The sequence below is a fragment of the Malaya genurostris genome, chromosome 1 (genome assembly GCF_030247185.1).
Source record: "Malaya genurostris strain Urasoe2022 chromosome 1, Malgen_1.1, whole genome shotgun sequence".
Lineage (NCBI taxonomy): Eukaryota > Metazoa > Arthropoda > Insecta > Diptera > Culicidae > Malaya > Malaya genurostris.
In genome coordinates this window covers 123,115,694-123,130,583 of record NC_080570.1, presented here as the reverse complement: position 1 = coordinate 123,130,583, position 14,890 = coordinate 123,115,694, and the positions used below count along the sequence as shown (strand labels likewise).

Sequence of the window (14,890 nt, the reverse complement as noted above, 5' to 3'; positions counted from 1 at the left end):
AGCCTGTGAAACTCATTTATATTACTAAACCGAGGAGGCCGCTTTTAGATAAGTTTCAGCATTTAATTATAAATCTTTTGAACCGTTTAATTCCTGGTGGGACGACAACTTGTTCAGTCATATATAATGAAAAAGAAGTATCTATTACTATTATCATAACACAACTTTATACTGAATCCATTTTCGCGCCACCGTTTTGTTCGTATGGGAATGGAGATTTAAGTATGCAAACCGATCCGTTGACAAATTAAAACATTTTTAAGCTTACAATATTGAAGCTTTGGAACCATTTAAATCAGGAAAATCCATTAACAAATCATCGAGGAACAAGCCCTGCAAATTAGATCCGAAAAATCTATCGCCGATAATTCTAAATTGGCCTGATAGTCACCAGAGAACCAAAATAATATACTCAATTCAAACCAATTTTTCAATGGTATGCAATTGAAATATTCAAATGACGTTGTCTCATAAGTTTAAGTTAAATGTTTCTGAATCGATTGTTTGTTGAATTATATAAATCCATCCACAAATGACTGATAACTCAGCGTTCAAAATTATGACAGAAAAATGTTACGCGATTAGTTTTGCATATTTTAAATTAACACCCAGCCTCGGGAAGCGAAGTGTAAGGCATTTTTAATGGCAAAATCGACCAAAAATTTACTAATTACATGGGATATTTCAAAACAATCGGTAACCACGCTGATTCGGTTCTTCAATAGCTAGATGATATATAAGATACTCAAGCGAACACGGTGTTACGCAGACAACAGGAAATTTCACCAACAAATAATGCAAAAGCGACAATCCAGCTAGTGAACGCATATACAATCCAGTCATCAGCGCACTGGACGAGCTACTTGTTTCATTCACAGATAGGCATCAACTAGGCAAAAAAATGTTGTGCTATTTTTGAAACTTTTAATTGACACCCGGCCCCGTATAGCGAAGAGTAAGGCATTTTTAATGCCAAAAAACAACAGTGCAAACGATGAACGAAGTAGTTCAAAGTCGTTTGTTTTTCCCAGAATTCTTCACTTTTTCCGTCCGTCCTGCAGCAGAACTGCTCACAGTGCGGATCAATTCAATACTGAAATATGTTTTATGAAGAGTTTTCATTTTACGAGAATTCGTTCGCACATTTTGCCAAATTGGTTTTGAGGTTGAATATTTCATTTTTGATTTGCATGTTTTAGCAAAAGAAAATTTCGTAGTGCTACTTGGGATTCATTTCGAGCCCTCAGAAATGATGAATTCAAGTATGGCTTTTATCGTATCAAAAAACGTTCACTGGCAACTCTTCACACGATTGAATCAGTGCCATCAAAGAGAAACGGAAATCATCGCAACAACAAAAACCCGGCATGGCTCATTTAACATAGAATCGACACCAGTGCGAGAGCGAATTTCTCTCGATGACATTTCTGAGAATCAAAGGTTAGCGCGCTGCTGTAGGGATCCTCTCTGAAGCAACAAACGGTCTCTTATTCTCGTTTCGCGATCCGATTCTATACAGGCAGTTGATAATTGCGATAGAATCATTTTACTATTGCCGCTTATTCTAACTATGTGCATATAATCTTTGTAAAAGTTGTGTCTATGAAAATGTATGTGAATACTCCACACAAGGGTTTTGAAATATTGCAGCCTAGTACGAGAATCATCGATTCGATTTTCTGCGATAATTGTCAACTTGCGATTCTCTCTAGGGAAATTCCACACAGCAACGATCATTATCAGACTGTAAATATTTTTAAGGGCCGTGAAATACTCAGAGTATGAAGTGGAGCGAAGAAATGTAGAAAAATTCTCTCGCAGTTCATGCATTGAGAGACTCGAGTTCTTGTAGCATCTTCTACCGGATTGAAAATGTTGTATACAATATAGATAGCAATATAGCAGCTTCTGTCAAATTTTCGGCAATCACCAACACTGGATGAATTATGTATTTTATCTGATATTGAGCATTGTTCGGTGCATTTTTATCGACACAAAAATTACAGAATTGCGGAAACAAATGATGCCTTTCTGGTAATAACCAAATCATGTATATAAAAGGTCTGAAAAGTCACCACTTGTGGCTGAACACCCAATTTAAATCTTAATAATTTAATTTGAACTCATATTTCAATTAATATTACATTTAAAAAAAGCATCGCTATGCTCGACCTCAACAAGCATCTCGTCTTCTGTTTGATTTTGATATGTGCTTCTCAGTTGCGGAATGACATCGAAGCAAGAGTAACGACCCGTCGAAATTTTGCTTGTGCATCGCGGAAATCCATACTAGTCGCTCGCGAGGAAGTCAAATTTTATTAAGGTGGCCAAATTAACTGTTGTACTAATGTAATTAAAGTATTTGGAGATCGTTCGTCGACAGCCCGTAAGTCTATAAGGGGAAGAATTTGAAAGCCGGATGTCGCAAAAATGTCGAAAACTGTTACAAGCGGAACCTCAAGTTATCCACCCAAGAAATGTCGTGTACACACTAAACTTCATTCGGTAGTTTTTTAATCTTTGACGAGTTTAGAATATTCTCATTCTACTGATATATCAGCACAAATAAACCCCCCCGGGCCAGGACTTTTTTGGGGGGCCCGGAAATTCGAAGATTTAAGAATATTTCTTCTTTTTTCATAATCAATTCATAGCTTGGGACCTTTTTGTCGTGAATACGACTTACTTTACTATGGGGTGCCTTTTCAAAATTAGCCATGTGGAAGAATGGGCAGAACTTAATCGTGAATATCTCGACTTGTATTAATGGTAGCAACATAATTCTTTCACCATTTCATCAAAAATATGATCAGGAATTTAGGATAATATTTTGAACAGTGTGCGATAACCACAAACAACTCAAAAATTAGGTTTTCTTAAAATTTGAAAACAACGCGGAAAACTCTTTACTTTCGCTTGGGTTTTTCGCGCAAGGACGACGATTTTGAGGTAGTCAGGCACATATCTTCAACTGAATGCGTATAAAAGAGGGGCCCGTGGTCGAAAATCGATTATTTCTTTTCGTGCGTTCGGTGGAAGCAGACGTCGTGGGAGTGGAATCATAAACCAGCTGCGACGGAAAATGCACCTTCTGCGTGGTTGAAACCTCAAACGCTCAGGTCGCATCTCTCATTCGCTTGCTGGCCATCAATGCGTGCGTCTCTATTCCAGACTTCTATTCGGTTCTTTTTAAAACCATAATAATACTCCTAAAGAATTATGCGGAATTTACTTTACTGTACCTCATACAACCCATTTTTTATTCATGGCGAAAAATCGTTCATGGCGAAAAAAAGAACATCGTCAAATTTTGGCACTCAAAGGGTAGTGATTCGCCCAGAATGACGGAACTGAGAACAGAGTTAAACCGACTATCCAGTCATAAACTATCCACAATCGGTGACGCACTGTTGGATTTTATCGCTATGACAAATCAAGGTTTAAGCTTAATCAGTTTCAATGTTCAAAGCTTAAATGCTCATGCTTCAGATATTTTCACTGACAATATACTAACCAAAGTTGATATTTTAGCATTTAGTGAAACTTGTTTGGACAATTGTTCTGCAGTGAGTATAACAGGCTATAATGGCATCGCCTTATATAAACGTTCTAATTGTAGAGCTGGTGGTGTTGCAATTTACCTAAAGGACACTGCGTCTTTGATTGCTACTGTTCATAAACTCGAACAACTTAGTGAGCAATATGATGAAAATTTGTTGTTGGCTAACAATTTCGGCGACATAAGTGCAATCGATATTATGCTAAATGGTATAAAAACACTGTTAGTTGTTCTATATATTTCGCCAGATACAACTTACAAAGAGAAGCAATTTTTCATCACACGTAATTTATTTTTATATTCTCGTAAAGTTACACCGATGATCGTTGTGGGGGATTTCAATATAGATGCCTCAAAACAAGATAATATTAAATTTATTGATTTCTTGAGCAAGTATATGAAGCTGGATATGGAATCTGATTCTTCACAAGCTACTACGCTTGGAGGCACATGTATCGATCTTGTTTTTGCTAGGAACATCAATGTAGAAAGCCGTAGATATATTTCATACTTTTCATATCACAGGCCTATTGTATCATTGTTCAATCCAGCAACTTGAAGTTTCCTTTACTGGAAGATCGTAATCGGTTGTGAACGCTATACCTACACAAACCATATCAGTATCGCACCCACGGACAATAGCCTGGTCAGCCTGGAAACAGATGAAGGAAGTCAGCGTTATCCATCGAAAGTCAACGGTATCCATCGGAATTCGAACTCAACTCGTCACTCTCCATCACGAACGCTTTCATAAAAGGTTCTTTTCAGAGCCACCTTTATTTTATTATAAAGAACTATACTGCTTATTTCATAATATTTAATTGCGTTTCAGAATGTTTAATGTAACTAATCTGTAATTTAGTCTAGGCGCATCGTTTAAAATCCTAGTAATGAAAGAGGGGGAAGATGCACAATTCAAACAATCGATCAACTACCAATTCGAATTCGGAAGTATAAATAAAGCGTGTCATATTCGTATTCACGACATCCAGTTATGTCTCTGACATTACACACCCGTACTTTTTTGCTTACTCGTTCATAGAGCAATCCTCCGAAATAGAGTTATGTCGTGTGTTTTTGGTCATTTTTGCTCACTAAACGAAGTATTCGAATCCCTCCGGGCCCGTCTTTCTCTCTCGGCGGCCCTGCCCTCCTGAAAAACATATTGGGACATTGTCAGTGCGATGAATTTCAAGACCAACTGGTGTTCTCTGTTGAGGGAGCTATACAAAACATGATGGCCCAAATATTCGCATTTGCTAAAACAGAAACACAAGTGAATATTTTTTTCTGTATTCTGTATGAATTGACTTGATATTTTGACCGATGTAAAATTTTAATAAAACATTCGAACTATTAACACTCATTCTTGATTTACCTGTCGGTACAATACGACCAATGCAGAGTGAAACGCCTACAAAATTACGTGAACCGCGTAGGAAAATGGAAAAACGGACTAGGTTTAAGAAAATTCGTTTGATTTTATTTTAGAGAAAAACTACGAGAGAGAAAATACAATATGTCATATCAAAAGGTGATAACTTTTTCGTTTATTCAATCTACAAGCGTCCCTGCTGTTAATTCCAACATTACCAATTTTCGACCGTTACACCCTTTCAGTTTTTGTCTGATCACTTTTACTTTCTTTCTTATAAATGTCACAAGAATTGAGTGATTAACTATTCACATCATGTTAGCAACTAATAGATTCGATTGGCTGAAACCTGGATTGGATTTAGCAATGATTTATTCAAAAATTACTTTTAATTGACTTGGTTTGATAGATTTGGTTCATTCAATAGTTTCCCACATGTCTACATATATAATCGTGTCTTCAACTTGTCCACTTTGGGAATCACTGGTGTAAACTGACACGTATCAGCTCTTGAAAATACATCAGAAAGCATAGAACAAGTCAAGCTCCGCGTCGGAACGTAGTACCCTTACTATGCTGCTTTAGAAGCGACTGTTATTGATACTAACATCATGACTTGATTTGATATTAAACGTACGATGCATTCCATTGTTTTTTTTTTTTATTTTCAGCTCCACCAAAAGAAAAAACGTACGACGACGAAGACATTCCAGCTCCCGCCCCTGCCAAATCAGCCAAGGCGCCAGCAATCGGTAAAATTGCAGATAATGTTGTTTTTGCTTTAACGAAACGTAATTTAAACCATTAATCTTCTTTATTCTTCTCTATTCTTTTCTATTTTCCTTCACCTTTATATCGGCTGTCACTATTATGTATTTCATTTATATTCTTTTTTTTCCCCTAACCTTTCATCAAATATATTTTTTCTTTGATCGCTGAAACACTGTCACTATTAACGATTGTCGACCAAACATCTCGCACCTCCACCGCCGATTCAACCTCTATTTCTTTCTAATCGTCTCGCTAGCACACTTTCATCTCAACCATGTCAAAAATTGTCCCTTTTGCAGCGGTACCAAAAGGACGTCGCTTCGGGCCAACCCGGAAGGAACCAGAACAGAACGCAGCACCATCGGAGCAAAGTGAAGAAACGAACAGCGACAACGTTGGAGCCAAGTCACTGACCAGCCGTCTCGGTCGGTCCCGGTTTGCACTGAAACAATAGATTCGATCAAGTCCGGTTTCGGTAGGACACACTTCCGTAGGACTACTAGGTGCAGTGAGATTTTTCCATCTTCCAAACAACAAAACCCTTCCGCACAGATAACAGATATCCAACAACTAAGAGGAAATTTTTCCAAAAAAAAGTTGGGTAAAGATACAAATGCAAGTTCCTGTAAGTGATCGCTGGAAGCCTTTTTTTTTGCTGTTACAAGCTACATTTTAATAGGCTGTTTTATTTTACTTTTGTTTTTGATACACGAGTTGGATACCTGTGATTTGTGCTTTCTACATTTTCCTACTTTAATTCAATGAAGTGCATTTTCCTACAATGAGATTCGAAAACATTGTGTCAAGATGGAACCAGTTGGGAGATTATTTTAGATTATATTCAAATAATGTTTCGAACAAATCAAGCAATAACGAACATATAAGAAACTACAAATGTATATTTATCGAACTATTTTGAGACAACAGGACCTTACGTTTATCAGAATATAATAAAAGAATGACATTAGAGATATAAAATAAAAAATGTTGAAACAAACAGCACAGTGATGATTATTTTTGAGAAAAGACCCTTTTGACATGAAAGAGAGAGAGTTTAGTGTTTCAATTCTTCCGATTTGACTCCTATAAAAATAATTAATATTTAGTAAACCGCATCTTACTTAAAATTGCATGAATAAAACTCAACAGCCGAATAAACTGCACTTGCTATTGAATATATAAAACTTACCTTATCATGTATGTTTCGAATGAGCCTCATGAAAACTTCCTTAGAGCCTCGAAACCTGAAAAATAAGATTATTGACAAGAATCCCATAATTGGATGGAAACTACTGAAAATTAGATTGATTTCTAGTTCCGTGCTGCAAAAGAAATACATAGTAGAGACATCTATTCGTCCTCCAACGAATCTTAAGATTCAGCTATTGTGCGCAAGGGGGCCAATGTTCAATGCAACACGCACTCTTCTGTATATAACCGCAACTAAAATTTAGCACATCATCCGAATACGCCTGAATTTATATTCATTCGTTTGATTTATTTTAGAGAATGTAGCGGTGGCGAAGCTATGCATCTTGGAAATATTATGGTCTAATTTAACTTATATCTAAACTTATCATAAAAACCACAAACTCTCAATCCGAAACCAATTTTAATGGAACAAAAATGTATTTGGTACAGCGATAAGAGATTATAACACCGTGATTATTATTATAAATTACGATTTCTATCAACAAACAAAATGCTCCGTATCAGTTACTGTTACTCCTTTGCCACACCATGTTAGTACATAGATAAAAGTTGTGGCAAATCATGATTCAGATGCGCATTACTCCAATCGTTTTCTGTGTTATCCAGATAATTGTCGAAATCGATCAGTTCCTTCATGGCACCTCGCTGCAGCAAACTGCTGACCGCATCGAACGTATTCTTCGAGTCGTCAACCGTGGAGCGCTGAACCTTAGTCCAGCGGGAATCACGATGCTGCCAAACTTTAACAGCCGGATAACGCATATTTATCGACACAGCTCGGTTGTCGATCTGGAAATACGAAACAATATAAACTTGTTGAATATACAGACAATGGAAAAGGCCATCGTTCACTATTAGACAACGAAAATTCTCAATCAAACTTACCACAGCAAAAACCGCTCCGTTTACATTCTCCGCTATCTTGTCGGCAATTCGGGCCCCAGGAGCTTTCTCCAAACTGTTATCGTAAAAGTTCTCGGCCGCCGCGTAGTAACCAATTATCTGCAGCTCATCGTTTGCGGCCTTGGCTTCTACCATGATCAGCGCAATCTCGGCCATGGGTGTCACATGCAAACACTGATGAAACAGAGGTACGACATCTACCACTTTGCTGGGGGGATTGGATCCTTTGGCACCCAGAAGCAATCCGTTCACAGCCAGATGCGGGTATTTAGCGGCATGCAACATCATCTTACAGTAGGCACGAGCGGAAAAGTTAACTTCGGTCATTTTCCTTACAATAGTAGTCCTTTTCGTAAAAGTTTATGGGTTGAAAATCAGCTAAAAATTAACACAATGTTCTAGCAATGTTTTGATTAATTTCTAATGGGAATTTTGACGTTTCACTTTTCCGACACGATCAGCTGTTCTTCTTTGCCGATGCTCGATTTAGTACAAAATTGCGTTTCTCACGTCTCATCAATAAATCTCATGACCTGTCGAATTGAGTTCACTCACTATTTGAACTAGGGTGAAATTGAGAATGTATATTCTCAAACTTTTTTACATTAAATAATGTCACGGTTTGTTGTTTGGATAATGGTCCAAACAACGGTCAACTTCAAGTTTGAAGAAAAATTGCAAGGAATTGATCTATGACATAGGTTATAACATTAACAGTTCACATTGACAAGTACAAAAAATCATATCACAGTTTAGATTACCGATCTCAGCTGTTCAAATATCGGCAGGTGAATCAGTAAAAATAACGTTTTATTACAGCGGTACCTTGGGGTACTGTTGTGACCCACTTAGAAAAAAACGTTCAACGGTGGCCCTTCATTGTTCCAATACGTTGGATCATTGGGCCAATAAAAGTCCAATCAATCGTTCAACGGGAGGTCAACACGGGACCTTCGTTTGCCGATTTTGAAACAGACCGTTGAACCGAATGCCATTTTGTCGTTCAACAAACCCGGCAGACAGAGATTCATTGTTGAACCATTTTTAGCATGAGGAGTTGGAGCCCCGTTGGACTAGTTTTACTGCAGAATTTCTGAAGTTTTTTCCACTTATTTGTTTAAACTAACAATACATACCTGCACAATACTTCTACTTCACGTAGAATAACAACAAATTTTCTTTCTATGTAAAGGTAACACTTAATTTTCACACTATTTTTGCAAGACAAAAAACAACAACAAACCGTTCCAGCCAATTGAACGAATATTTCGTGCAATATGTCGTTCAACAAGCGCTCGAAGACCAACAAAATTGAACGGGTTGCTGAGAGGGGAACCTAGGACAGGACCAGACAACTGTTCTGTCCTGTCAAGGAAAATATTTCTGTAATTATTTATTCTGAAAGGTTCTCCCCTTATAACATGCGATTATTTATCATTTGAAAACACTTAGAAAAATGTTATATCAGTCAAAAATATAGCTCTGAATTCATTTTGTTCTGATGCTTGTTTTGAAGAAAACGTTCAGTTGAGACAATTCAATAACATATTTCTAGAGAACCTATTTTTGGGTAATTAGATTTTGCGGCTTTATTAACTAAAGTATCCAACATATTTAATTTGAGAAAAATACTAAAAAAAAGAAGTATATAAAGATTTGGTGCTATTCTCAGGTACAACTAACATAATCAATATTCTCGTCCATATCACACTTCTTGATTTCAGGTTTTATCTTAGCATCATTAAGTGATTGTTAAATGTACTCGTATACTTTTCACATTGACAGGACTTAAAAACAAAGTGAATTTAAATTTAAACAAAATATGCAATATCAAACTACATTGTCAACGACGATACTGACAATACTTTTTCTACCACCCTGCAGTAATATTAATTTCAGCAACTTGTACTTGCTTATGCCACTTTAAGAAAATCACGAGCTGATCCACAACTGGCTCACGAAGTGAATTAACAATTCCTAGTTGTGAACAATCATTTGATTCACATTATGTGAATGAAAAGATTCACTTACCGAAGTAGATGAGCGTACCGCAGTAGTGAAACGTCTTTTTTCACCGAGAATCTCAGTAAAGCGTTAAAAAGTGGTTCAGCATTATTCAACTGTGTTATTTCCGCAAAATCATGCTTTGGTTCCTTATATTTTTGAGGTATCATTAATTTAAAACGCATTCTACACGCTGATACGAAATCTAAATTTAAATGTTTAACGATCACTTTTCCACTGGCTGCTTTAATACCTATTTTGGTCAAGAAATCGAAGAAAGTTCTGCAAAATTTCAATCTGCATACTAAACTTCGTTGGGTATTTTTTCAAAAGATTTGACGAGTTTTGAGCAGTTGAACTACACGCAGAGAAATGAAGCTAGTTTAAAATAAAAATTCAATTAGTAGATTTCAAAATCTCATTTATGGTAATTTCAAGCTAGAATATGATTGTTTCAAACCAATTCCTCCCTTCAACATCAACAATGTTCTCTGTTTGATGTAAATCAAAAATTTGGTTTTGCCGAACAAAAAAAAATATTTGTTCCTGCTGATTTTATTGGTAAAATAAATCACCGATTTATTGCATATCAACAAAAGTAGAGTTGATTAGTTGCAATATCTTTGTTGATTCAATTCTGCTTTACCTCTACATGTTGAAGAAAAATTTGTTTAATTTCATCTATAATATTGTTTGTGTTATGATACAACAGAGTTTATCAAATGATTCTTATCAGTTGTATTTCTTATAAACCAGAGCAATTGTTTCACCCGTGAATGAATACAAAAATTTGTACGCGTTTCATAAGGAAAATTTTGTTTGCTTATTACTATTCCTTGTTGCTATTCAACAATCCAAACGTAAGTATTGGTAATAAATAATATTAGAAATTGTGTCACATTCCATAATTAGGTTTTTTACCGTCACAGCTAAACTCAATCGAATGAACACATTTTGACAGTTCAGCAGTACTGTTTGTAAATAAAGATTTTTTTCGTTTGTCTGTTAACAATTTGGATGAGACCAACTTTGGATTTTGAGAAAATGGTATTGCTAGAAAAAACATAAATCGCAGAAAAATTTATCAAAAACAATAGTTCAAATTATATTGAAAGAATTTTTTTTACTCTTAAAAACAAAACAAAATGCATGATTTTAATAAACAAAAGCGTGAGTTGAAATACAAATCAAGTTAATATCTTATCATTTATTTCAACTGCCAAGTTGATAAATTCAAAGCCCTAAAAATATCATCTCTATCTAAAGTTAGTTCATTTAAAACTGATTTCACAAGTTAAATGTACTATGAAATTGTTTGTCAAGAAATCAAAATATTTATTTAAACGAACTAATCCACTGAGAAAAATCAAATATCTAGTTTTGTAGTTTCAAGTAACAATATTTACTATATAAAACTAAATTGTCTTTTGTAAATATTTCAATAAAATAAATCGTTGCGTGAAACCCAAATTCTGTTACATTCACAATATTTTTCTCGGCGTGTATGCTTCCTGTGTGAATAATGAAGCTACATCCTCGTGAATTTTTCGTGAAATTGGCGATTTGGACAAATTTGTGTGTAATTCAATCTTCTCATTTATTGTTTCCAGTAGTGAAAAGTTCGGGAACCATCTAAAACGACGAAAATGAAATAGTTTCGCCAAATAAAACAGTTATACAGACTCACAAAATTCACCCATTCAACGTGGCGAACGCTTGCAGATGTCATCACGATCGATACGAGGTGCCAACACGATTTGAGTGCCAATTACGAGGTCTGTTCAAAAAGTACCCGGAATTCTCGAAAAAAAATATTTATTTATTCGTCTACATCTATATGGTCCCCTTCAAAGTAATCCCCCCTAGATATAATACACTTATGCCAGCGTTTTTTTCAGTCTTCGAAACACCCCTGATAGTCACTTTTTGTAATGCTCTGTAGCACTCTCAGCGATTCTGCCTTTATCTCTTCAATCGATGAAAAACGCTGTCCTTTCATGGGTTTCTTTAACTTTGGGAACAGGAAAATATCACACGGAGCGATATCTGGTGAATAAGGAGGTTGGGGCATGATTAAAGTCTTGTTTTTAGCCAAAAAATCACGAATAAGCAACGATGAATTCAGCAGTTTTGGAACGAATTTTGCTGCCACTCGTTTCATGCCCAAAACATTTGAAAAAATATGATGGCATGAGCCAACTGATATGCCAACTTCATCAGCAACTTCTGTAATAGTGATTCGGCGATCATCCATAATCATTTTTTCCACTTTTCCCACATTTTCATCGATTATTGATGTGCTGGGTCGACCGGAGCGTTCGTCGTCTTCAACGTCTTCGCGGCCATCTTGGAAACGCTTATACCACTCGTAAACACTTGTTTTTTTTCATAGCAGACTCACCGTAGGCTCTCTGTAACATTTCGCACACTTGGTTACACTTTATTTCATTTTTCACGCAAAATTTAATACAAATTCTTTGACTCTTCAATTCAAAAATCGCCGAGCTCAAAAAAACACGTCTACACCAGCCGCTACAAGACAGAATGTAAACAATGAATACAGCTGAAAATTTCACCATACATTAGGGACCAACACAATAAAAAAAATTGACCACCGGACTCTCCAGACGCGCGTAATTAAAAAATTCCGGGAACTTCTTGAACAGACCTCGTACACATAAGCCACAATTTAGTGCGCAACATTCGCTTCGCGGTTAAAATGGCAAGTTTATTTTCGTTTTATTCCGACTAAATCCTCGTGTGGAAATAAAGTTGCCTTTAACACTTAGGAAAATCGTGTGATAAGTGTAAACATTTTTGTAGTTGGAATATTTCTATGATAGGCAGGAGGATTTTGTTATCGTTCCGTAACGTAATGGAACGTTTTGAAAGATCGCGGCGAATAGAAATTTGAGATATACACAGGATTTTGAAAAAAAAAATTATTGAGCCTGTATATCTGTTATCTGTGGTTTCGCCCTTCCTGTCTAGTAATTGAAGTATAGCCTCGTTTGGTGGCATGGTACACGGAGGTCAAAACTTACGATAACAAATGGAATGGCAGTTTCGCCTTTCATACTTAAAATTAAATTTTCTAGGCAAAATTGTAGAATTTTAAAGCATTTATGCGTAGGAGAAAGGATCTCGATTTGTTTACTTTTGTAAGATTCGCCCTTCTTTGAAAATCAGCTGAAATATGGAGAAAAAAAAAACCCTTTTAGAAAAAAACGTTCAACGGTGGTCTTTCGATGGTCCAACACGTTGTATCGTTGGTCCAATTAATCGTTCAACGAGAGGCCAACACGTGATCTTCGTTTGCGAGCGACATTTTTTTCCGTTCAACAAATCTGGCAGACAGTGGTCCATTGTTGAGCCATTTTCAATATGAGGAGTTGGAGGCCATGAATTAGTTTCACTGGAGAATTTTGAAAGTTTTCATTTACTGTTTTTCAATGATACTACATACCTGTATAATATTTCTAGGATATGTAGAATAACAACAATTTTTCTTTCTATATGAAGATAAGACCAAATTTCCACACTATTCTTGTAGGAGTAGAAAAAAACAAACCTGCAAACTGAACGATTATTTCGTGCAGTATGCCGTTCAACAAACGCTCAACGACCATCAGAATATAATCATTTGCTGAGTGGGAATAGAATGACAGTGTATACAAGTTTTAAATTTGACATTAGAGCTGTTCGAATAAATAACCCAGAAACAGTTTACTGGGGCTATGTTTTTGCAGTTTCAGTTATATAATAGATTTCCCATATAAAGCATGCAGCAACTGAATTTGTTCTTATATAATAAAATTTAAACCTAAAAGCATTGGAATTGTTACTTTGGATCTGATCAATTGTTTAATTAAACTAAGAGCACAGACTAACAGACAGGACACTCAAATTAGATTCTTCAATCATTTCGAATATTCCTTTATTTGGGACAGTACTCACATGTGTCATGATGGCGCCACGTTACCCTATCAAAAACATCCTGTCTGTCATCTAGACTGTGTTTATTTTTTTCATTTACCAACAGAGTTGCCATTCATACAGAATTACCTGTAATGTATTGATTTGTATGCGTCCATGCGAATTTCATGCAGGATACAGATTTAATACATATTGCCAAAACTATATATATAATTGTGCCTATTTCTCATCCTCCAACGCAAGACAAAATCGAACCCGTTTTGTTACAATATTTACTTGCTTCTGGTCTGCCGCCGCTTAATTTCGGGTGAAAATTACCAACACAATAAAAAATAATCTAGATGAGATACGTTGAGAAAAATAAATTGTTACCTTCCAACATCCAAGTTAAATATATTATCAACGTAATCCAATAATTTATTGTGACGATTCATTTTCAAATATTTTGATGAAATCAGGCATCCCTGCAAGCAGCTGATCGGTGTTGACAAACGAGGGGAAACCAACTAGTAAAAAAACTTTTACATAACACAAGGGGTATACAGATAGTAAATAGTTCGCGCAGTACAATATAGGTGGAACTAGTGCATCACGAAAAATTATTTTTATAAGAATTTACTCATACTGTCATGTCTGTTAGTCTATGGTATGGTTTTTACCGTACTCGGCGGCTATTCAGATTTACCGTATGAATTGTATATCTATTTACAAAATTCTGTAACGAAAATTTACGTCAAACTGATCGTCCGATAAAAAATTGCATAATTATTGTAAAATATAACTCATGTACCGAAATATCGGTCATTTCTATAGCAATCTATAGAAATGACCGAAATATCTCGTCAAAAATATTACCGAGCAAAGAAATTAATTCTTAGTGTTTACCAAATTCTAATACGCGAATTGAATTTGTATTGTATGACAAGCCTTTCTTGAAAATTGAAATCTTTTTTTGTCTGGAAAAACCAACCATAAACGCTCTTAAACTTGATATAACTTTCGTAACGATCTAATTAAACTTTCCGTCGTTATTTTTTTTTGTGAGTGTACTTACTTCATTAAATAATTTAGGCTTCATTTTGATAACGATAAGCGCTCAACCAGCGAAAACTTGGACGGACACCATCAGT

General features: G+C 35.8%; 2 protein-coding genes across 7 annotated transcripts in view; one reads left to right on the top strand and one right to left on the bottom strand.

The window, feature by feature from the left end:
- The window catches only part of LOC131425669 (uncharacterized), a 47,670-nt gene extending 40,968 nt beyond the window's left edge, over positions 1-6,702 (top strand). For 5 of the 6 annotated variants that reach the window (XM_058587730.1, XM_058587729.1, XM_058587733.1 and 2 more), the window contains exons 5-6: positions 5,606-5,725; positions 6,005-6,702. In XM_058587730.1, the coding sequence (XP_058443713.1) occupies positions 5,606-5,725; positions 6,005-6,159 (275 nt within the window). In that variant the 3' untranslated portion in view covers positions 6,160-6,702. The remainder of the gene's footprint in view (positions 1-5,605; positions 5,726-6,004) is intronic. The other variant, XM_058587734.1, reaches the window with a different exon arrangement.
- A 596-nt stretch (positions 6,703-7,298) lies between these two features.
- LOC131425668 (ER membrane protein complex subunit 8/9 homolog) lies at positions 7,299-8,281 on the bottom strand. The gene is made up of 2 exons (XM_058587728.1): positions 7,803-8,281; positions 7,299-7,706 (listed from the first exon to the last, which is right to left on the bottom strand). Exons 1-2 carry the CDS (start codon positions 8,145-8,147, stop codon positions 7,449-7,451), a joined length of 603 nt encoding a protein of 200 aa, XP_058443711.1. The 5' UTR covers positions 8,148-8,281; the 3' UTR covers positions 7,299-7,448.
- Between the last annotated feature and the right edge of the window lie 6,609 nt (positions 8,282-14,890).

Coding starts and splice junctions, on each gene's coding strand:
- LOC131425668 (XM_058587728.1), bottom strand. CDS start 8,147: ATGACCGAAGTTAACTTTTCCGCTCGTGCCTACTGTAAGATGATGTTG. Junction 7,707..7,802: donor ACGGAGCGGTTTTTGCTGTG/GTAAGTTTGATT, acceptor TCGTATTTCCAG/ATCGACAACCGAGCTGTGTC.